At 39.7% G+C, this 25,079-nt stretch overlaps 1 protein-coding gene and 1 pseudogene across 4 annotated transcripts in view; both read left to right on the top strand.

The window, feature by feature from the left end:
* Positions 1-13,557, top strand: part of LOC115433900 (phosphofurin acidic cluster sorting protein 1-like) — an 81,086-nt pseudogene extending 67,529 nt beyond the window's left edge.
* LOC115434379 (phosphofurin acidic cluster sorting protein 2-like) overlaps positions 13,478-25,079 on the top strand; it is an 84,823-nt gene continuing 73,221 nt past the window's right edge. For all 4 annotated transcript variants that reach the window (XR_003937509.1, XR_003937508.1, XM_030156301.1 and 1 more), the window contains exon 1: positions 13,478-13,791. Coding sequence is in view for 2 of the 4 variants with exons in the window: in XM_030156301.1 (XP_030012161.1) it covers positions 13,583-13,791 (209 nt within the window). In the remaining 2 variants the exon portion in view is untranslated. The remainder of the gene's footprint in view (positions 13,792-25,079) is intronic.

Raw genomic sequence — 25,079 nt, 5'->3', positions numbered from 1 at the left:
ACTGGTTGTGAAACTGCAGCACTGTGGTTCTGTTTCTCTGTCAAATGTTCATTGTGGTCAGTTTCAGATGCTGCAGCTCTTTCATAATTCATAGTTTGAGTCCTTGTTTGTTCAGTATTAATTTGCATCTGTCAAGGTCTGAGATGATTGGAACCCAAGTGCGTGTGGTGAACAACAACAGCCAGACTCGGACTAGCATGAATGCAATTAAAAATTTATTTATCCATAAAACATACAGAAGAAAAGCAAAACTCTGACAAGGGAGAAACAAAGGTGTCACCGAACCGGGAGAAAAGACACAAACTGAACCAAGGGAACCGGACCTGAAACACAGCAGAACGTGGTGTTCAAAACACACACAAAAAAAGAAAACAAGCTAGAAACAGAGTGCCAATACATACAACAGTCAGAGCTCACTCACAGAATGAATTAATAAAGACTCAGCACCAGGAAACCACAATGCAAAGTACACCAATATGAGAGACAGACCACCTTAACAGCATGGGAGCGAAGACATTCTGGCACAAAGCACAGGAACTGCAACGCTTATAAGCAGGAGGAGAGCTTGATTGCAGATCAGCTCCTGGTGTGTGCCATTAACTGGTCAATCACTGATGGACAGGAGGGGGAACAGAAGACACAACCAAACCAAACCAGAAAGTGGATTATGACAGCACCCTTGTCAATCCAAGCTGGACTGACCAAGGAAAATAAAATTCTCAATTTTTGCGTTAATCTCATAATAATATACATTATATAGTCTAAATGTCGTCTAAAATTAACATTTATTTGCAACATAGTATAGCAAACTATTAGATGATCAAAAATAAATTAGTTTTTGCCAAAAAAAAAAAAAAAAAAGTCTCTGTTTTGAATGTCTGGGGTCGCCAGAAATTTGTGATGTTAAAATGGGGTCACAAACCAAAAAAGGTTGGAAACCACTGATTTAATGGTTGGGTTCAGACTAATGTCAGTATTTAATGTGCGACCATCCAGACCCAGCAGAGAAATAATGATACTGATACTGATAATACCTCTGATCCACCAGAACAGGAAATGGAGCATCGATTGGGCTGTAACCGAGGACATCATTAAGACCAAATGTCCTTAATGTGCTCCGTTTGCACAACTTTAATTATAGGAGCATCTGATCTGCAGCCTCAGTGTTCTGAAGGAGACAGACACACAGGTCTGGGACGGATCTGCTCCACTGGGTCACAACACCAGGACCTGGGTCCAGAAGGGCCCAAACAGACCGGACCTTCAAACAGGGTCCATCCAGAGGACCAGGCCAGTCCAGAACCTGTGTGTGTGTGTGTGTGTGTGTGTGTGTGTGTGTGTGTGTGTGTGTTGTGTGTGTGTGTGGTGGGTGTGTGTGTGGGTGTAACACTTGGACTGTTTCCCTGATGCATCAGATCAAACTCCTGTTCATCATCCAGGCTTTAATAGAACATTAGAACATGGGGTTACCCTATCTGTCGCCACGGCAACAACAGCGACTTCAGTCTATCTACAGAACAATGAATGAGAAGCACGTGACACACATGAGACCAGTGGACACGTAAGACACACATGAGACAGTGGACACTTAAAGACACACATGAGACAGTGGACACGTAAAGACACATGAGACAGGGACACATTAAAGACACACATGAGACCAGTGGACACGTTAAAGACACACATGAGACAGTGGACACGTTAAAGACACACATGAGACCAGTGGACACGTTAAAGACACACATGAGACCAGTGGACACGTTAAAGACACACATGAGACCAGTGACACGTTAAAGACACATGAGACCAGTGGACACGTTAAAGACACACATGGACCAGTGGGACCGTTAGAGATGACAGGTCCATGTTAGGATGGACCAGGATGGACCAGGTCTCCAGAGTCACAGTCGTATGTTTACTCAACGGACCCAGGAATTTAATTACCTGGTAAAGTGTTGATAGTATGTTCCTTTATTTGTTAGTACTCATTAGTTAGTTAGTTAGTTAGTTTGTTAGTTTGTGTTGTTCTTTCCTCCCTGTTCAGTGCATACTTTCTTCCATTTCTTTCTGGCTTTTGCTTTTCTTTTTCTTCCATGTTAAACTGTCGTCTCATTCATTCAGAAGACTGCACAGTGTCTCCACATCTGTCCTGGACGTCTGCTGTCCTGGACGTCTGTCTGTCCTGGACGTCTGTCTGTGTCCAGCGTCATCTTCATCATCTCGTTGGTCCTTTCTTCAACCATCTCTCTGTTCAACCTTTCAGTCACATTCATCTGTATTATTCATTATAATACATTTTTCTGTCTAATAATGTTCATAGCATTACCAATAATGTCAAAAGTTATTCTGATATGTCCTGGTCTTAAATGTCCATGAAATATAGATGATTTACATTATATGATAAGTTACTCTGTTATTGGTTTCTTACATTTAAAATCATTATTTATTTGTTTATTCAGTTTTTGGCAGATGTTCATTCACTATAACATATAAAATCCACTCATTAAACCGTATAAATGAGTTAAAGTGTCGTGTCCTTGACACCTTTGACCTTTTCTTCATCACAGGATGGATTTAATACGTGCAGATGTTTCTGCGTCTCTGGAGGCGCGTCGTCGTCTCTGAAAACTGTCTCTGCTGCAGGTGTGGTCGACTCCCATCATCCTGCAGCTCCTCAGGTCAGACTATGGCTCTGTGGAAAATCCACGACCGCCACAAACACCACCGATGAACATAAGACATAAAGACGTTAACGATGATATTAACAGGTACATCAGTGTGTCCAGTATTCTGGTCGAAAAGCTTCTCATGATCAGAATTATTATAGAAATTGTAATAAAATATTGGTTTAATATCAGAATATCAGCACATAAATATAGCATAAAGACTAAATATGTAGTTCATCTGCCCATGGAAACAAAATCAGATTATAGACAAAAAAACATACATCCTATAATAATATGTAATCAGTTGTAAAATCATCAGTGTTTGTTCTAAATATGAACCCAGTTGCAGTCTTAGTTTATTTACAGTTTCTTCCATGTGATCATAACATGTTTTTCCTGTAGCGAGGCTCATTTAATTAAAAACGTCAGAGTCTGATGGTGTGGAGGAGGATGTCGAACAGCGAGGAGATGAACCCCCCCCCCCCCCCCCCAAAAAAAAACAAAAGCCTACACCTAAAAATAAAAGACAGATCTGAACCCACATGATGTGTTAGTTCTTTTCATTATGTAACAGATGTACAGTTCATCTGATACAGGGCTCAAACACCAGGTCTGTGGGCCAAATCTGGCCCATCACAGGGTCCAAACAGGCCATGAGGGGGTCCAAACAGGCCCATGAAGGGGTCCAAACAGACCCATTAGAGGGTCCAAACAGGCCCATGAAGGGGGTCCAAACAGACCCATTAGAGGGTCCAAACAGGCCCATTAGAGGGTCCAAACAGGCCCATTGAGGGTCCAAACCAGCCTGTTAGAGAGTCCAAACGGGCCCAATAGAAGATCCAAACAGGCCCATTAGGGGGTCTGTCTGTAAATGTTTGTGTATTTGTGTCTAATCTTCATTAACATGTATAAATTATAAGTTGAGGTGTAATATTATTAAAACTGCAGTTATTTTCTGAAGAAGTTCCTTTTTTTCAGATTATTCACATTTTTGTTTTGACAGTTTGTAAATGTAAATATTTTAATAATTTAGTGGGTTGTTTTGTTTTTTTTTGTTTTACACAAATACAAACATTAGTATTGTTGTTATTTCTAGGTTATTGTGTTCTTATTGTCCTGGTTCTGATCCACTTAGGTCCAGTAGTCTGAATATGGAACCTGAACCTTGACCTTCATGTTCTCCATGGGACGACGGCTGGAGCTCGGCATGTGATTCTTCTTCAGAATCCAGTGAAGATGTCGACAGGGTTTGTAAAGTGTCAGAAACATCAGCTACGCCCACTCCCATGGCCCCTCCCACTTGCCTTCACAGGAGGAGGAGGCAACCAGGAGGATCCAGATCCAGACCCCAGCTCCATCCATGAGTGCAGACAGGCTGCCATCTGGTGGTGGATCCAGGACACTGCAGGTACAGGCTTTGGCTGTAGTTGTGTTTTCAGACACCAGGTGGAGACACAGTCCAAACATCCATCTAAGGGCGCAGCGTCTCCACCTCCACCTGCTTCTGACTCATCAGGGTCTGGGGGTTCATGGGTTAGTTCTACCAGGGCCTGGGGGTTCATGGGTTAGTTCTACCAGGGCCTGGGGGTTCATGGGTTAGTTCTACCAGGGTCTGGGGGTTCATGGGTTAGTTTTACCAGGGTCTGGGGGTTCATGGGTTAGTTCTACCAGGGTCTGGGGGTTCATGGGTTAGTTCTACCAGGGCCTGGGGGTTCATGGGTTAGTTTTACCAGGGTTTGGGGGTTCATGGGTTAGTTTACCAGGGTCTGGGGGTTCATGGGTTAGTTCTAACAGGGTCTGGGGGTTCATGGGTTAGTTCTAACAGGGTCTGGGGGTTCATGGGTTAGTTCTACCAGGGTCTGGGGGTTCATGGGTTAGTTCTACCAGGGTCTGGGGGTTCATGGGTTAGTTTTACCAGGGTCTGGGGGTTCATGGGTTAGTTTTACCAGGGTCTGGGGGTTCATGGGTTAGTTCTACCAGGGTGTGGGGGTTCATGGGTTAGTTCTACAGGGTGTGGGGGTTCATGGGTTAGTTCTACCAGGGTCTGGGGGTTCATGGGTTAGTTCTACCAGGGTTTGGGGGTTCATGGGTTAGTTCTACCAGGGTCTGGGGGTTCATGGGTTAGTTTTACCTGATGAGGACACCTCCATATGACTGACATGTTCCACAACAGAGGAATCCACAGACTTTAATGTGGTTCATGCTCCTGTTTACACTTCTACTGATTATTTAAACCAGTTCTGTTCTGATTCTGTTCTTCTGTATCAAGTGTTTGCTCTGATATTTACCTCCGCAAGGAGGTTATGTTTTTGCCAGGGTTGTCTGTCTGTCTGTCTGTCTGTCTGTCTGTTTGTCTGTCTGTCTGTCTGTCTGTCTGTCCGTTAGTGTGCAACATAACTCAAAAAGTTATGGACAGATTTTGATGAAATTTCAGGGTTTGTTGGAAATGGGATAAGGAAGAAATGATTAAATTTTGGTGGTGATCGGGGGTGGGGGGGCCCACGGGGGGGGCACTGATCAGCCTTGGCGGAGGTCTGCACTCTCGAGTGCTTCTAGTTTATTTTTATTCTTTTATTCTATTTTTACTGTGTGTCATATAACTGCACTACATCTATCTGTTGTTCGTTCTATTGTTCTATCATTCTATCTATTGTTCTATCTATCGTTCTATTGTTCGCGCTGTCTATTGTTCTATCATTCAACATCATTTAATCGTTCTATTGTTGTATCTATTGTTTCATCATTCTATCTATTGCTCTATCTATCGTTCTATCTGTGTTCTATCTATTGATCGTTCTATCATTCTATCTATCCATCTATCATTCTGTCTATTGTCATTCTATTGTTCTATGCATTTCCATGGAGGTCAAAGGTCAACACACTCCCACATCAGTTTCCATTAGTTTGAGTTAAAGCCAAAGGAGGATCAATAAAACCCAACCCTGTTCCATTAGGTCACATGTCTAATAGAACAGATGTCTCATATTAAAACCACTGTAGAGGCATTTTAGATCAATAATTTATGAGGTTTACATGAGATTTATGTCATTATGGGTTTAATTGTTAAGAAAAAGTTCTGATCACAATTCCATGAATGATTATGTTTTTTAATTTAATATAATTAAATGGGGGTGGGGCCAAACACACTTTAATATACTTTTTAGTAACAGAACATCTCTGTAGGTCTGATCTGTTTTTATTTTAGTTTTCAGTCCAGCGGTCTGAAGGTCTGATGGACTGATGATCAGTGTCAACGTCTGGAAACAATTATTCTGGAAACTTCTGCTCCAAAACCATCAGCACCATCAGTTGACATTCATAGCAGAGGTCCTTTGGGGTAAAGTCAACCAAGTTATTCAAAGAACTGAGAAATATGGATTTTGAATTTGTATAAACTAGCGGCAGTGTACCCGCGGTGCAGAGGCTAAAATCTCCAGCATACCTCACAGCATTTGAATACGGACTGTGCTGCAACATCGATCGGATATCAATGGGACGCACGGACATTGATGGGATGCCGGGGGGACGGACCAGAATGCGCATATAGTAGGATGTTAATAATCTCTATTGGTTTATAATGGGAAACATTTTAAAGTGTCACAACTGGAAAACAGTTGAACATATGATAATCACTATTGGTCATAAATTGGAAGTATATATGGGCTTTGATTTACTGCCATGACCTTTGACCTTCAGTGACCTTTAAAGGTCAAACCAATGTCAGTTAAGGTCTTTACATATGCAGTTGGACTACAGGAGCCTTGGACCTATTTTTAGTCCATACATCGTTTTTATTTGTTTATGCATAGTTTTATTCACTTATACATAGCTTTTAGTTGTTTATTCATAGGTTTTATTCATTTATACATCGTTTTTATTTGTTTATGCATAGTTTTTATTCACTTATACATAGCTTTTAGTTGTTTATTCATAGGTTTTATTTATTTATACATCATTTTTATTTGTTTATGCATAGTTTTTATTCATTTATACATGGCTTTTAGTTGTTTATTCATAGGTTTTATTCATTTATACAGTTTTATTTGTATATATGTTGCTTTTATTTGTTTATACATAGTTTTTATTAATTTATACATAGTTTTTAGTTGTTTATACATAGTTTTTATTCATTGATACAGAGTTTTTACTTGTTTATACATAGTTTTCAATCATTTACACATAGTTTTTATTTGTTTATACATAGTTTTTATTCATTTATACATAGTTTTTAGTTGTTAATACATTGTTTTTATTGTTTATACATAGTTTTATTCATGATACATAGTTTTATTGTTCATACATAGTTTTCATTCATTGATACATAGTTTTATTTGTTTATACATAGTTTTAATTAATTGATACATAGATTAATTTGTTTTATATAGTTTATTTGTTTATACATAGTTTTTATTCATTGATACATAGTTTTTATTTGTTTATACATAGTTTTTATTTATTGATACATTTTTTATTTGTTTATACATCGTTTTTATGACTTTATACACATTTTGTATATTTATATAATTTTTTTGTATATATAGTGTCTGTTTCATTTTTTGCTGCTGCTCCTGAGCCTCTGCTTTGAAATCCCCTTGTGAGTAAATGTGAGGGTCTGATCCAAACCAGCTCCTCAGATGGGCTCAGGTGCAGACATGCTTTATTCTAATGTTTTTCTAAACCCTGATAAACACTGGTCTCTATGAATGGAACTGTGTGATGACATGTGACTGATCTAAGGATTAAAACCTCGTATGAAGCTGTCGTCATGTAACGACACGTTGGGGCGTTTCCATCTGTACGAGGCTCGGGGTGTCACAGTCACAGGATTAGCATTTCCAGTTTTCTTCACCAACAGAATGATTGAGTGCATGAAAGTAAATACCTGATACTGGAACAGACAAAACCTGTCCTATTTCACCTGGAAGAGTCTGAGTTTACCATAAAGACCCAGTGATACATTTATTTCAGTTCCCAAAGGAATTTTTGTCTATTTAACCTTTTTGAGCGATTTATCACTATTTACATGACATTCCTCTGTATTTGCCTTTTTCAGTGTAAAGCCTGTATTCTACATTTAATTCACTGATCGTGTAGATGTTCATTAAAGTTAAAGTAAATTCAAGGTTATTAATAAAAACAGATCAAACTGAATAAACAGTGTCTTTTCAGTGCAATCTATTCTATTCTTTATCCCCATTTTTTCTAATATATTCTCTGTATTTTGCATTTTTCAGTATAAATCCTGTATTTTCTATTTAATTCATTGATCATGTAGATCAGGGCTGTCAAACTCATTTGGTTCAGTTCCATATTTAGCCCAGTTTGATCTCAAGCGGGCCAGATCAGTAAAATAATGACTTAATAACCTATAAACAATGTCAAATCCAAGTTTTTCTTTTTGTTTTAGTACAAACCCGCCCCAATTAAATTATGAAAATATTTACATTTTACAAAAAAGATGTGAATAACCTGAAAAAACTTTGTGCAATTTTAACAATATTATGCCTCAACTTATTATTATACATGTACATTACACACAATGTTACATAAACATTTGGTAACAGGCAGAATATTGTTAAAATTTTGGAGTTTGGAACTAAACTTTGAACAATTTCTACAATATTCCATCTCTTATTATTAACACAACCACAGATCACAGTGGATCCATAAATGCACCAAACATTTAGTAACAGGCAGAATATTGTTCAAATTGCACATTTCAGGTTGTTCATCTTTGTTTTGATTTATGTATTTATTTGCATTTTATTGTGAAAGAATAGTTTTGTAAATGTAAATATTTCCACAGTGTAATCTTTTTTTTTTTTCACTGAAATTTTTTCCACACAATTTTTCACAAAGAAAATTTGTCATCATTATTTATGGGTTATTGTGTTGTTATTTTTACTGTAGATCACATTGGTCTGTATGTGGAACCTGAACCAAAATGATTTGGACAACCTGGACTGTTGAGGTTCATTTTTGCACTTTCATCCCACGGGCCGGAATGGAACCTTTGGTAGGGGGGCCAGATTTGGCTCCCGGATCGCATGTTTGACACCTGTGGTATAGATGTTCATTAAAGTTTAGAGTAAATTCAAAGGTTATTTATCAGAAACAGACACAACATGAAGAAAAACAACTTTTTTTAAGCAAAGATGTCATTAATTGATCATTGGTCGTTGATCCAGCTCCATGGGTTTCAGTGTTGTAGATGACAGGAGGACATGTGTTCACTGTTTTTGTGCCTTTTTTGATGTTTGGGTCTTTATGGGTTAAAACAGAACTTACTGACTGATCTGTGGCTGAGGGATCCAGCTACAGACGGTGTAAAAAACAGAGACATGATGAAATGGGAGGAACACCGGGCTGTGGTGTATGTTACCCAACCGACCTGGACAAGCCTGGTCACGTCTGTACTTTCACCCTGAGTCACAGTTACAGTAACAGGTTTTCACAACATGGACGCTGTCGACAGTGAATCCAACAGAAAAGTCAAGACGACCGGTCACAGAACGACAGAAACGACTCCTTTAGGCTTTCATGTCCAAATCAGGTGTTTTTTGGTTTCATCATCGACTAAAACAACACAACAGTCTGAAAATGAGCCAACAAAACAACACAACAGTCTGAAAATGAGCCGACAAAACAACACAACAGTCTGAAAAAGAGCTGACAAAACAACACGCTCATCCATCAAGTCAATGTTTTCAACCTCTGAGTTAAACATATACAGGAATTACACCATGAAAGTGATAACAGTCTCACAACAAACTTGTCAATAATTTATATAATAAACATCTGATCAGGTGGATTTACCCTTAAAGACCAAAACGTCCACCTTTAACCCTTACAGACCCAAACGTCCACCTTTAACCCTTAAAGACCCAAACGTCCACCTTTAACCCTTACAGACCCAAACGTCCACCGTTTAATCTGTTTGATCTCTTTCTGATAGAAGAACCTTTGAATTTTCTCTGAACTTTTTTTTTAACTTAATTTTTATTAAATTTCTCTTTTTTTTTTCAGTACAGTACAATTATACATTCAATTATACAGTTCAATTAATTTCTTTTCCCCCTACACAGCTGCAAATATATTCTCATACACCTCCACAGACACATATAATGAAATTTAAGAAAGCAGTAACAATTATAGCAAACAATGATCACTTCAAAAAACAACAAAAAATAAATAAAAAAGGCTGTAGATATAAATCTTCGTCAGAGGTAGATTGACAGCACTTTGATAACATGGAGTGTTCTTGCAACACCAGTAAATATTATTGCAGTAGTAAAGGTAACATAGGTTCCCATCTTTTAGTAAATATGGTTTTCTGAAGCCGGAGCAAGTGTGTGATGAATTTTCTCTGAACTTTAATGAACATCTACATGATCAGCGAATCAAACATAAGAAAATACAGGATTTACACTTAAAAATAGGACCAATGGCCCTGTAGCTTACCGGCCAAATTAAAAGCTTTGGGAAATGTATCTAGATGCCATTTATTATCACCCAGTTATGTGCATTTATTATATTACAGAAATAGCCCATGTTTTGGTCATATTCCAATCAGATCTGTCAAAAATTCAAATTCCAACTTGATATCATTGATACTGATTTATTGGATCAATCCACTTCCTATCTCTTATCTCTTCCTATCTCCTATCTCTTAAAAGTGGCACCAAATCCAGAATCAGATCCAGATGAAAATAACTGCAATACCTTGTGCTGACATCATACAGAAGCTGTATACCAAGTTTGAAGTCAATTAGAACTGGAGTTTCGGAGAAAAACAAGATAGAAATTTTTTCCCCATAAGAGCCCATGTAAAATTTTCTGTCAGTTCCAGATCCAGAAGAAGATCCTGATCAGCATGTGGCCATTATGTTTTGGTCATCTCCCCATCAGGACTGGACTGTAGAAATTTACACTGGATATCATTTGTATTTACTGAGTTATTGCATCCATCCACTTCCTATCTCTTATAATGGGGAAATTTTTCAAAGTCGCACCAAATCCAGAATCAGATCCAGATCCAAATAATTTCTAACTTTTATTGACATCATCATAAAGCTGTGTACCAAGTTTGAAGTCAATCGGAATTGTACTTTCAGAGAAGAAGACGATTGAAAATTTTGTAACGGATGACAGACAACGACGACAGACCCCGCTGCCAGACGCTGCATGACGACAATAGCTTACGGCCTGTCGGGTGGTAAGCTAAAACTGATCCAAACCTTCTGTCAAATAAACAGTTCAGTAAAGTGTGCATTAAACCTGTGTCAGGATCAGCATGTGCTCAGATAGTGTATGTAGGTTTTTGGTTTGTATTTACTTCTGCATTTGTTCTGCTCTTCTGTGCTTTTGTACTTTTGTTGCTATAAACCTGGGTTTTCCCCTTAGTCAGACTAATAAAGGCATATGTTATCTAAAAACACTACATCAAATAACCAGAACGAACTGCAGATTAACAAACAATCCTACCATATAATACACGTTTCAGCCCCGCCCCGTCTCCGTCCCACCGATGTCCATCCGTCTGATCGATGTTGCAACACGGAACACGGGACTGCATTTGGGTGCAATGCTGCTGTTGCACCACAGGAGGATGTTTAGCCATGGGTACAATGCTGCTAGTAACATCAAAGACTTTTATTTATTAGTGATGAAGACAGTGTATTGTTCTGTAATAATACATGTAAATACTTGGACTGCGGTAATATTTAAATTCATAGTTTTTATCTGTAATACAGAATTTATAATGTCACCGTTAAAGATGAAAACATTCACATAAACATGTAGAAAATCTGTATAATAATAATGATGATGCATAAATCCATCTGTTTTTATCCAAACTGAACAACCATTTGTTCATAATCACAGTGAATGTTCTGTCTGTAGAGTCAGGTTTGTTTAGTTTTTATGTTCTGAACATCAACAATAGTTTTCATCATCATACATATTTGACTCTTTTTTTTTTTATTGATATTTGAAAACCACCACAGGTGCAAAAATAGGACCAATGGCCCTGTAGCTTACCGGCCAAATTAAAAGCTTTGGGAAATGTATCCAGATGCCATTTATTATCACCCAGTTATGTGTATTTATTATATTACAGAAATAGCCCATGTTTTGGTCATATTCCAATCAGATCTGTCAAAAATTCAAATTCCAACTTGATATCATCGATACTTACTGATTTATTGGATCAATCCACTTCCTATCTGTCATAATGGGAAAATTTGTCAAAGTGGCATCAAATCCAGAATCAGATCTGGATGAAATAATTGCAATACCTTGTGTTGACATCATACAGAAGCTGTATACCAAGTTTGAAGTCAATCAGAACTGGAGTTTCAGAGAAAAAGACAACTGAAATTTTTTCCCCATAAGAGCCCATGTTAAATTTTTCATAAGTTTCCGGATCCAGAAGGAGATCCTGATCAGCATGTGGCCATTATGTTTTGGTCATCTCCTCATCAGGACTGGACTGTAGAAATTTACACTGGATATCATTTATATTTATTGAGATATTGCATCCATCCACTTCCTATCTCTTATAATGGGGAAATTTTTCAAAGTCACACCAAATCCAGAATCAGATCCAAATAATTTCACTAACTTTTGTTGACATCATCATAAAGAAGCTGGATACCAAGTTTGATGTCAATCGGAATTGTAGTTTTGGAGAAGACGATTGAATTTTTGTAACGGACGACGGATGACGACAGACGACAACAGACGCCGCATGACGACAATAACTTATGGCCTGTCGGCTGGTAAGCTAAAAATCTGCCTTTAAACCTGGGTCGTATCTGGGTCATATTCAGAACCATACGCTGTACTATTACTACTACTACTACTACTACTACTGCTACTACTATTACTACTACTTCTACTACTACTATTGCTACTACTACTACTACTATTACTACTTCTACTTCTACTACTACTACTATTACTACAACTACTACTATTACTACTACTAATACTACTTATACTACTACTATTACTACAATTACTATTACTATTACTAAGCTACTACTATTACTACTAGTACTACTACTAGTACTGCTATTACTATTATGTCTAGTACTAATATTACTACAACTACTAATACTATTACTACTTCTACTACTACTATTACTATTACTATTACTATTACTAAACTACTACCATTACTACTACAACTACTAAACTACTACTACTATTATTATTACTAATATTTCTAATACTAGTAGTAGTATTACTACTACTACTTCTACTTCTACTACTACTATTACTACTACTATTACTTCTACTACTACTGCTACTATATTATTACTATTACTACTACTTCTACTACTTCTACTTACTATTACTATTACTACTACTATTCTAGTACTATTACTACTACTACTTCTAATACCACTACTACTACTATTACTATTACTACGACTATTTCTACCCCTATTACAACCAATACTATTACTACTACTTCTATTACTACTACTATTACTATTACTACTACTACTACTGTTACTAGTAAACTATTACTATTACTTCTACTACTATACCAGATCATTCGTCCTTTTCTCCATCTCTGGGCTCTGACTACTTCCTGGAATCAGTGACTCTTCCTCCATTGGTTTCAGACATGTTGTGTATTTTCTTGTGTGTTGTGCTTTCTTTCATGTACATGTGTGTTTTCCAGGCCTGGTAGTGGTGTGTTGTGTCCCACCCTAAAAGGGGGGCCGTGCTGTCCCCTCCCCTCCCCTCCCCGCCATGCCCCTCCCCTCCCCGCCCCTCAGCATCTCGGCTCCGGCTGTCGGAGCTGGAGTCTGGCAGAGCAGGAGCAGGAGCAGGCGGACAACACTCCGGCGGCTCCCGCGTTCGTCCCACACTTAGCTAGAGCTGCTCCCCAGGCAGTGGAGGTGATGATGGCGGCGGCTGTAGAGAGAGGAGGCGTCCGGGCCGCTTTCCTGAACCCGAGCAGCGGCGGCGGCGGACCGGCACCGACCAGCCTCCCGGCCGGAGCGCTAGCCGGGGCTGTCGTCCTGGGCTCGGGCTCCGGCGGCATGCCCGTGCCCATGAACCTCTTCGCCACCTGGGAGATAGACCGATCCTCCCCGAGCTGCGTTCCGAGGTAAGGCTGTTTGTGTTAGCGGCCACTCCGCACACCGGGGCGGGTCCGGGTGGTGCGGGTGTGGGGCTGGACTACCGCCGTGTGGTCCAGGGCTCAGAGCGGGGCGGAGCCGTTCCCATCCCGGAGCCCCGCTGCTAAACCCCGAGCTAACTAGCATAAGCGGCTAATGCTAACTAACAAATAGCCCCACTGTCCTCTCACAGATTCAACTAAAAGCCTCTTAACCCTCACATGTATTATTTATCAGTCGTTTAAAGCCTGGGCTGAAACACACCGAGGTTAAACGTTAAATCTGCCAAATGTCACCAACTTCGGGGAGGTTTCCAACTGTTATTGTCTGATGAACACATTCAGTTCGATCCGTTATGATAGTCTGCTAGCAAAACTTCAGCTAATATGTGTCAAAGGCTTTTCTACTGTACTAGTGCTGTGGATTCATGCTTAGCACACTTTAAATGTGGACTGGGGCCTTGGCTTTAACGGATTTACTGAACCACTGCCTCCTAATAGACACATAATTCCATAAACACAGTGACATTTGTCGGATAAAAACAGCCCTTTATCCACACTCAGCTGAGCCTGTATATCCAGGGTTTTTAATGTTGATGCTAACAGGCTAACTGCTCACACACATGTACAGTGAACACACACACACACACACACGTAAAAGCCTCCGGTGTTGACAGAGCAGCTGTTTGGTGTGCAGATGCAAATGTCCTCCGTCCACAGTCTTTAATGAGCTTCCAGTGACACCGTTTACTGTACAGAACATGGTGGGCTTCAGTCATCCACTGCATTAGTATTCATCGACAGTGAGCAGGCATCGCTGCCACCTGACCAGAAGCCTCTCGGGAACTGTGGGCACATTAATCAGCTTTGACCTAGATCTGTTCCACTCATTGGGCTCGAAGGGGAGGGTTTCCTCTCCAGTCGATCCGCCTCTGGTTGGGGTGTGTGTGTGTGTGTGTGTGTGTGTTTTCTGCTGCCTCTTCTGTGTCCACGAGTCTGCAAGCGTGGATCCAATCAATACATGTGTGAAAACCCTGGATGTTTGACACAGACGGTCTGATTTCACATGATTCTATCCGGATCTGACGCCGGTGGCATTAGGAACCAGTGGATCTTTCAGTGTGACAGCTTTTTTATTCGTTTTTCATCATCGTCAATGAATCTATCGGTCCACAGATAGTGCATTTGAAAAGGCTGACACAAAACATTTTACATTCACATTTGTGCATTTGGCCGATGCTTTTTTCCAAAGCGACTTACAGGGGTAAAACCAAAAATGAAAGAAAAAATACAACAATAGATTAAAAACATTAAACAGCTGTACAATTAAAACAGTGTCATACAGAAGAATAAAAAGCAAAATAATAGACTAAAATACAAAAATAGATTAAAAAGACATAAAAGCAGCTGTACACTTAAAAACTGATAAAAATACCAAGTAAAAACAACAGAATAGACATGATGATACATTTAAAATTTATTATCATGTCATGTTAATAGTTAGGAGATGAAAAAGCCAATATCAGCCCCTCCTCCCACCCTCAAACTGTCAGAAATGAACCATCTTTGACTTGATTAGAAGCAGGATAAGCAGCATTCTCAAAGGAATCAATCAATACAATTGCATTTCAACATCAAACATAAAACAAAATCAGCTTTAAAAAGAAAAAAAAAAGGATCCAGTTTGGTTTCATTGAAAAGCCTGGTGTTGGTTTTGGTCCAGCTGGAACCAGTATCAGCTGATAGTGATTGATCGGCTGTGTAAATGAAACAGTGTGATGGTTGGTGTTTGGCTGCGGTTCTGTGTCTAGGTTCTAAAGTTCTCCTCTTGGCTCTATCTAGACTCCGTTTGTGTTCTGTTCAGACACATAGAAGGGTTGTTTTTTTTACAGGTGGATGATGGATGTATTTGGACCAGTAGTGTGTTTTACTTTAACTGTAGAGTATGTACTCACACAAACACAGGCTGAACCAGGGAGATCCGACTCATTTATGTTCAGGGTCCACATTCAGCTCAGTATGGATCAGAACAGTAAAAGAAGAACTTATAAGCAATGACAAATACAACCTGTTCTGTTTGTTTTAGTGCAAAAAAGTAAAATTATAGAATACAAATGTTTCCATTTACAAACTATTCTTTAAAAAAATGTGAATAACCTGAAATTTCTTGAGAAAAATAAGTGCAATTTTAACCATATTGTGCATGAGTTTGTCATTTACACATGTGACTTACAGATCCCAGTGGATCTAAAAAGGCACCAAACATTTAGTAACAGACACCTGGAACTGAAATATGGGTCATTTAACCCCTTATAGACAACTGTCTCAAATTGCCTCAGTATTCTTGTGTTTTTGTACTGAGGTTCTGCTCAAAACTGTGAATGTGAAGGACCCCCATGGATCAATTTCAACATAACTATTAATTTAATGAAATTCAACAGATTTTTGGATCATTTTAGTTTGTTTGGATTGTTGACTGGAATAACTGATCAATATTAACACCAATAAAGATAGGTAGAGGTACTTTATTTATTCCAAACTGGAAAATTACAGGGTTTTTTTTTTTTTTTTTTTAGATAAAGTATATCTCAACTTACATTCTCCACATCTCCACTTGATAATTATGTCATGTAATTGTAAATACAATCAGACAGTAAAGGTTTAACTTTATGATCAGTACACTTTGACTGTCAGTGTCATCCTGTGTAATTTTTACATTTTGTGAGTTCATCCCGTGGTCTGGTCCGGAGTGTCTGAAGGCCCGGTTTTGGCCCCTGGGCCGTATGTTGGACACCCCTGCTCTACATGAACACTGCCTTTCTACACAACAGCTTTATCCATGATTTGAGTGCGTTTGGATTATTATTAATGCATCCGACTGAAGTTAACTGCTGTTGTTTCTATTTTTGATGAGCTGGGCGCTGGTTTATTTTTTAGATATTTATTACGTCAACGCCTCCTTTGTTCACCGGCTTCAGCAGTTTCCAGCCTCTGGAAAGTCAAGGAGAGTTCACCTCTGACAGATTTATTTTAATCAGCTTTTTTTCTTGTAAAAGCCGCTGCCGTTCGTGGGTGGGTGGGTTTGCCTCTGTTCTCTGTAGGAGTGTGTGAAATCTGTGTCCATGTCGTCTCCATGCTGCTGTTCCCAGGACGTCGGTGTTGGTGCTTTTCCAGAGTTGGGCTGATCTGACGCTGTCTGCGCCGACATACAAGGCTCTATTAAGATGGATAAGGCCCAGGACGACCATGGTTTATTGATGAGCCCAGGCGTACGGCGTAGGGATCCCACTGACTGTTCCCAGTACAGCGGCTGCCTCTCCAGTTGGCGTTGACGTGGACGCGCGTTTATCTGACGTGTAATGGACTTGTGGGTTCAGTGGACGAGTCTGTGTGACACAAGTGGTTCATGTTTCTGTGGAGGACATGGACACTGCAGTCGTCCCCTGTCCGGGTTCTGTGTGTTTATACTGGTGTCAAAGGCCTCGGGGGAAGCCCCAGCCCCAGGACTGGCCTTCTGTCAGAGGCCGGACCGTTCCGGTTCTGGTTCTGGAGGACGTGGACGCTGCAGGGTCGTCCTCCGTCCTGGTTGTGTGTGTGTTTTTACTGGTGTCAAAGGCCTCAGGGAAGCCCAGCCCCAGGCCTGGCCTTCTGTCAGGGGCTGGGCTGATTCTTGTTCTGGTTCTGGTCCAGCCTCCAGGGTATGTGGTGTCCAGTTTCAGATGAGCCCATGGGGCTGTTTCCATGTATTTGATGGTGATGCGCTGTGACGTCACACACAGCTGTTCCTCGTTAATAATCACATGACTTTAAAGCCTTAATAAAGGGAAACAGTTTATTCAGTCTGGAAAATATGGGTTTCAGTCTTTAAAGGTCTGAGAACATGGGCCTTTATTTATTCATTTATTTGTTGTTGTGTTTTTTTATTGATCTACAGCACAGGTGTCAAACTTATGGCCTGTGGGCCAGAACTGGCCCTCCAAAGGGTCCAATCTGGTCCAAAAGGATGAATGTGTGAAATGAAGAAAATGACACTGAAGATATTAAACAATAAATGATGTTAAACTCATGTTAGTTCAGGTTCCACATTCAGACCAATATGATCTAAAGTGGATCAGAACCAGGAGAATAAGAACACAATAACATAGAATTAATGACAAATATAAACATTAACAAACTGGCCAAAAAATGTGAACTTTGTGGACATAAACATTTCGTGATGTAATTTTACCTCCTTTCCCTGTTCTTATTTGACTGGTTCTGATCCACTTTAGATCATATTATGGTTCTGATCCACTTTAGATCATATTGAACTGAATGTGGAACCTGAACTATCCTGTCTCTGATGTCCCTGATGTCCAGAACCAGAGCAGGTTTACAGATACAGTCACCATCTGATGGATGGGATCAGTCAACCTGCACTTATTACACACACACACACACACACACACACACACACACACACACACACACACCATGTGCATGTACAACTATAGTGTAAATATCTAAAGAATATTTCAATTTATATCCAAATTGATATAATATTTATATAATAGACAGTTCTTTTTTCTCATTACATGTTTCAGTTTTGTATCTTTTCTCTGTTTTCTCTGCACTTTGTTTTTATTTTTGTTTTTTTTTTTTTGCAGCTGTTAACTGTGAAATTTACTCATGATGAGATCAATAAAGTCTTACCTTACCTTACCTTTGCTTATCTTATCTTTATCTGATCTTAACCTTACCTTATCTTACCTTATTTTTTTTTATCTTATCTTTATCTTCACCTTACCTTATCTTTATCTTATCTTAATCTTTCCTTATCTTGTGGGTGCTGCTTCAGTTTGTGACAGTAGTGGACCGTTGGTTCCTGTTTGTGCTTGCTGTCATTGAATCCACAGCAGAGCTTGTGTTTCTGGTTTTCTGCAGCATATGTGATATTTGATGGATGTGACGTTTCAGATGTGGCTCTCATTCCTGCACTTCTCCTCCTCCATCTGGACCTTTACATTTCAGCCTTTTGTGATGATCCGTGTGCATCAGCTGATCTGATGCTTGTGATCTGCTGAACTGTGCAGCTCTAATGTTGGGTATTAAACTAAAGTGTTCTTTATTGAAGTGTCAGTGAAAGTTCAGCCGTGGTCTGATGTTGGGGATGTCACTTTAAACCTGGGCCATAACCTCATCATCATCATCACCACCACCATCTTATGTTTGGACTTTAACAGTGACATAGTGATGATCATTAACTGAAGGAGTGAGGCTTTATGTGGTTCATTCTCAAATAAAACATTGAAATGTTTCCATGTTTCCTTTAGATGATATATGTGGATGTGGAACATTCTCTGATTATTTTAATAAATTTGCAAATAAGAAATTAGTTGGGAATTAAATAAATAAATAAATAGAAAATAAATAAGAGAGTGTGTTAGAGCCACATTTGTTCAATGTTCTGACCATGAAGGACAGTTTAAACCACAAATAACCGTCTTCTTCCTCTTTTTCTAAATATAATCTCAGATTACAATGACCAAAATAAACACTGAATCACAAAATCATTATTGTGACATTTCTTTTACTTTATTTCCATGTAGTTGCATCTTTTACATTGTTCGAGGTCTTTCACATCAAGTCAACTTAAAGAAAATGACCAATAGGGTGGTTCACAAAATAAACTTTCACCAAATTCTGCCAGATCACTTTTTGCCTTGTTCCAATTGATATTAAAGCATATGTACCAAAAATGGAGTCAATTGCAGGACATTTAGGGATGGCACACTTTTTCACAATTTTGAAATTATTAACGTTCCATTTTCGAGCACCAGGAGCTTACCATCAGGCATGGTGGATGGCTAAGGCTATTTACTGCATTAAAATAACTTTATTTGAGGCCCAGACAAGTCTGACATTGAAGCAGCAATCCATGAGGAAAGTTACCAACTTCGTCTGTTTCGTCTACATAATGTTTTGGCATGAGGCTTCCCTGGCAACACATGCTCCAAAGAATGATTTGGACTTGATCCAGAGTTTGCATCTGTATCTGGATAAAAGCATTGCAGATTCCGCACTGACATTGGACAACATTTGTGGCATCTGTCAGAAGAACTCGTCGCCCTGGCATTTTTTGATGCTCACATTGATGCTGAAGAAAAGGAGGCAATGCTGAGAAATCTTGAAAGACGCCCTGGGAAGATGCTGAAAAGACTTGATGCCAAGTCTTTCCTCCGCAAGAACAGTACAACTACCATCTCTAGCCTTGTCACTCACCACTCAATCCACTTCTTTGAAGTTCTTACTGAAGGCCAAATTAACAGCACAAGTAACCCTGATGATGTGAGGTCCATTCTCACAGATGAGTCTGAAAAGACAAAAAGTCTATTCCTTGAAGGTCATCAATGACAGTGCAGAGAGGCATTGCCCTTGCTAAACACTGTCAACAATCTGTGCAAAATGAAGACCAAAAGCAGTTTTTGCTCCGCCTTGTGCAAGGACACAGAGATAAAGTATCAAAGAGAACAAAGTCTTCATACATGGAATATAGTGTTTGAACTGTTCTAATGTTTTAACACATGTAGCATAAGTACTGGGAGACTGGGAGAGATTATTAATGAGAAGATTTATCTTTGTATTGTTTAAGTTATGTTTCTGCAAAAGTTACGCATTCTTATGTAGAACAATAAAAATTGTGAAAAAGTGTGCCACCCTTTACTGGCGTCGTATTGACTCAATTTTTGGTACAGATGTTCACAATGGCAATAGGAACAAGGCAAATACGATCTGACATAATTTAGAAAACTTTTACCCATACCATCATATTGTGAACCACCCTAATGACCAAACTCAGACTGCAGGGATTATCCTCTAAAACCCATTAACGATAGTTTTTTATTAATGCCATGTGTCATTTGTTTTATATTATTCACCTTCATTCTTTGATAGTCATTAAGTTCATAATTAAACATTTAAATGACACTTTTCTTACTTGTTATCAAAAATAGGTCTTTACTAATTAGCAATAAACTGCAGTGCTTTTTGCTCGTTGTGGTCTGTGGGTGATTAACCCTTTAGGTGTGGAATTTGACATTATTGTGCACTCTGTAGATAATTGATCCTTTTGAATATTTTTTCAGAACAGTGAGTATGTTGTAGTTTCTTTCCTCTTTTGTGACTTCGCCGACTGATTGCCTTTTCGTTGTGGATCAGATGGTGTTTTAGGTTCCACTGTTTTCTGGACCTGACACTAATCCAGACCATAATGAACTTCCTCGTATCGAAATCTAACCTCATTCGGTTCATGGGTCGTTTCCTGCTTCATCTCATTTTGGTTTCTTCCAGTGAGAATAGTCTTGTGTTCCATCCTTTTGGAGCCTCCACAGTTGGACAGTCGTTTTTATTCCTCCGCTGCTGCTGCTGCCAGTCTGCCACCCTCTACCCGTGTCTCTAATACCATGTGGCATTTGCACGGCGGGGGTTTTCTCCAATAAGCCAAGTTTTTAGCTTCTGTAAAGCGTCTTCCAAGGTAACATAAACCCCTGGGGGGGGGGGGGGTTCCACCCACCATTTCCCTGTTTTCTCCTTAACAAATAGCTGACCAGGGCTTTGGTGATGTTGCTGAGTAACCAAATAGTGAAGGGATAAAATGCACAATAGAAGCCAGAGTTGGCCTTAAAACTTATTAAAACGCACTCGTGTGCATCATCAGCTGGATGAGAAAAGACTCCCATTAGAACAGGCCTGGATTTATTTATGTGGTTTTTGCAATAAAAGTGTCAGAAAATTAGTTTTTTCCCAATTCTTTTGCGCCTTTTTTCCAGGAAGAACTTAACTTTCAATATCTGGCCTTTAATTATCATTATTAAATTTAATAAACACTTAAAACAGTGTGTTATAGTAAAATATAAAAAATAGACTTGAATTTTTTGTTAACTATAGTTAATTATATACTATAGTTAACTATAGATGCTAATGCACTCACACATAGTTTGAACTGTTGATGGGCCAAAGGCTGCAGCAGCTGTTAGACTTTTTCAGCTTTAGATGAATTGAACCACATCTGCTCATCCTCTCCTCCATCTCCGTCCTCATCCCTGTTCTTAATCTGTGAATGTTCCGTCCGTTCTGTGTGTGTTCACTTTAATGCAGATATGAATCCATTAAACTCTGATGGACCTGATGGAGGCCCTTCATAGGAGTGGGCGTTCCCCTTTCACCTCCTAGATTACACCCATGTCCTGGCTTGGATGGACTTTCTCCTGCACTAATCTGATTTCATAACACCAAAAAAAGAGGAGCTCGTAATCTGACGCTGCACACGGATGCTGGCGCTGTAATCCACCATTTCCTTTGGCCGTCGTAACCGCGGCGCCGGCACTCCGTCGGTGTCCTTGAGAATGGTGACGAAACGTTCTGATGGTCTGCGTCACGGATACAACACGCATTCAGCTGCATCAGAACGTATTGACTGGTGTGTGGTGTGTGTGTGTGTGGTGTGATGGAAGTGTTGTAAGGGGTTTCAGGTGTGTTTCTTGGTTCTGTATCAGAGACAGGAGCCTTAACAGCAGTGGTCCAATAACACCAACACCCTAAACTGTGTGTTATTTGTGTGTGATTTTATTTATTTATTATTTATTTATTTTAAATTTGTGTATGGTTGACAGCATAGGATGTGACCCATAAATCACCTGGTACCGCCCACTGGAACTACATTCAAACACTGACCAATGACACCGTCCTGGAACTGTGACCTGAACCTCAGACCTGCCACACAGTCTGTGTTGGTACCCCCTCTACTGGCTCTGACACGGTTCTGGATCTGGTTCTGGATCTGCGGGTTTTCATTCATATCGTCAGTGTTGGACCGTTTACGCTGTACTTCTTGTTTATGTCAGTGAATCCTAACGAAGCTGATCCTCCATCCTGTCCTCACTTCCAATCATCTACACCACATCCAACTGCTTCCTCTTCCTCCTCTTCTTCCTCGCCTTAGTCCTCTCCCTCTTCCTCCTCCTCTCCCTCTTCCTCTACTTCCTCTTCCTCCTCTTCTCTCTCTTCCTCTTCTCCCTCTTCCTCCTCCGTCTCTCCCTTCCTCTCCTTTGTCTTCTATCTCTTCCTCTCCTTCCTCTTCTCCCTCCTTCTGCCTTGAATGTGTCAATATTATCTTGGCTTCCTCTTCCTCCTCTCCTTCCTCTTTTCCCTCTTCTTTCTCTTCCTCCTCTTCTCCCTCCTTCTTCCTTGAATGTGTTAATATTGTCTTGGTTTCCTCTCCTTCCTCTTCTTCTCCCTCTTCTTCCTCTTCCTCCTCTCCTTCCTCTTCTTCCTCTTTTCCTTTACTTCCTCTTCTCCCTCTTCCTCTTCTTCTCCCTCCTTCTGCCTTGAATGTGTTAATATTCTCTTGATTTCCTCTCCTTCCTCTTCTCCATTTTCTTCCTCTTTTCCTCCTCTTCTCCCTCTTCCTCTTCTCCCTCCTTCTGCCTTAAATGTATTAATATTCTCTCGGTTTCCTCTCCTTCCTCTCTTTCCTTGGGAAGCGTTTGACATTCCTGGCAGCCGGTTTGGTTCTGGTGCAGCTTCAGCTGGGCCTCGACTCCACCCCCCCCTCCAGCTCTGGGAGCAGAACCGGACCCCGGACCCCTGAACCGGCCCAGATCTTGGCGCCGATCGGGGCATGCGCTGAACGCTGGTGTTGTTGAATTCCTCACAAAGGGAAGAAAGTGGCGTTTCCCCCGCATGGACCTCAGAGCGGGACGGAGGCCAGATTCTTGTGTGTGTGGTGGATAGTGGGGGTCCTCTGCTGGCGAAGAGCTCCCACTTCTGACCAGGAAAGCGTCCTCTGACACTGGGAGGCTCCTGTCAAAATAAGCACATGGGGACGGTATCTGCCTCCTGCCTTTTCTCTGTCGCTGGGCCTCCTCTGATTTCCCACCTCTCCCATTCAGGCATTTCCTGAGCTGCATGAGCCAGTAGCAACAGTTAAGACCCACCCCTACACTGACTGACAGATGAGACTGGGACACGTCCACGTCCATAGACACATGAAACGGGGCGCACGTCCTCACATGGGGACGGTTCTGTTGGACTGTTTTAATCAGGGCGATCACAACGATGACATTTCAGACTGTGATTAAATGTCACTCCAATAATTACAGTGTTTTTATTATTGTAGTGTAAGTTTAAAACTAATTTATCTGAACATATGGAACGAATCTAATGAAGAAGGAGGCATGCATTTGCACCAAATGCAGGCAATATGTTTGGACACAGTAGGATTGGACATTTAGTGGACTGTGTGTGTGTGTCCTCCGTACAGAGCTGACTGCTGTAGTTTGTCATATATATGTATTTATGGTCAATGAACAGACTAGTGAAAACGGTAAGTTAATGGGACCAACATTTTGGCAGATATTAGTCATTTTAATCTAGGGATGTAACAATTACTGGTATAACGATAAACCGCAGTAAAAATGCCAACGGTTAGTATTACCGTTAAATTCTAACTATGATAACCGTGTTTGATTACCGCACTTTTAGGGGAAAAAACCCTATGTAAAGATCTGCTTTTATGTCAAATAATTGAGTATAGGTTTAATTTATTCCATTGATTTTTCTATACCTAATATTTGGAACCAGTATTCACTTTTAAAGTCTTTGAAATGATTCATTAAGTGTCTGTGTGTTATTTGTGCAATAAATTATATACATTTTTCAAATCGGATTTTATGTTTTGTGTGTTTTCTGTCCTTTTTGTGTTGATAGAGTAGGTAAAGTGAAAAAAATAATAGGCAGATAATATAGATGAAGTTGTGCTGGAAAAAAAGATCCAAACATGGGTATAGTAAACATTTGTTTATATAGTATATAAAGGCAAATCAAAAGTACTGAAAAAACGGACAAAATAGGCTCAGACCACTAAGGTTAATATTTGAATGTTTTCTGCCAACAGAAGGTACATTGTGCCTTTTATTTTATTTGTCTTTTTTTTTTTTTTCAAACTAAAACTTGGTTAAATTATTTCAGTGTGTGTATAAGTACTTTTTGAAAATTTTGAGCACAATTTTCAATAATACCAGCAATAATTATGATAACCGTGATAATTTTGGTCACAATAACCGTGATATGAAATCTTCATATTTTACAATCCCGTTGCTATGGCCACGACCGTTGACAGAAAGCACAAGTACCACGCTGCATGATGAGAAATGAAGTTAAAAACAGCAACATCACATTTACTAACTTCAGTCCCTAGATATTGGTATTAATAACTGTCATTTCAATTTTAAAGAATGATT

Source organism: Sphaeramia orbicularis, chromosome 15, assembly GCF_902148855.1.
Source record: "Sphaeramia orbicularis chromosome 15, fSphaOr1.1, whole genome shotgun sequence".
Lineage (NCBI taxonomy): Eukaryota > Metazoa > Chordata > Actinopteri > Kurtiformes > Apogonidae > Sphaeramia > Sphaeramia orbicularis.
The sequence above is the reverse complement of the archived record's forward strand: the minus strand, read 5'-3'. Positions and strand labels throughout refer to the sequence as shown.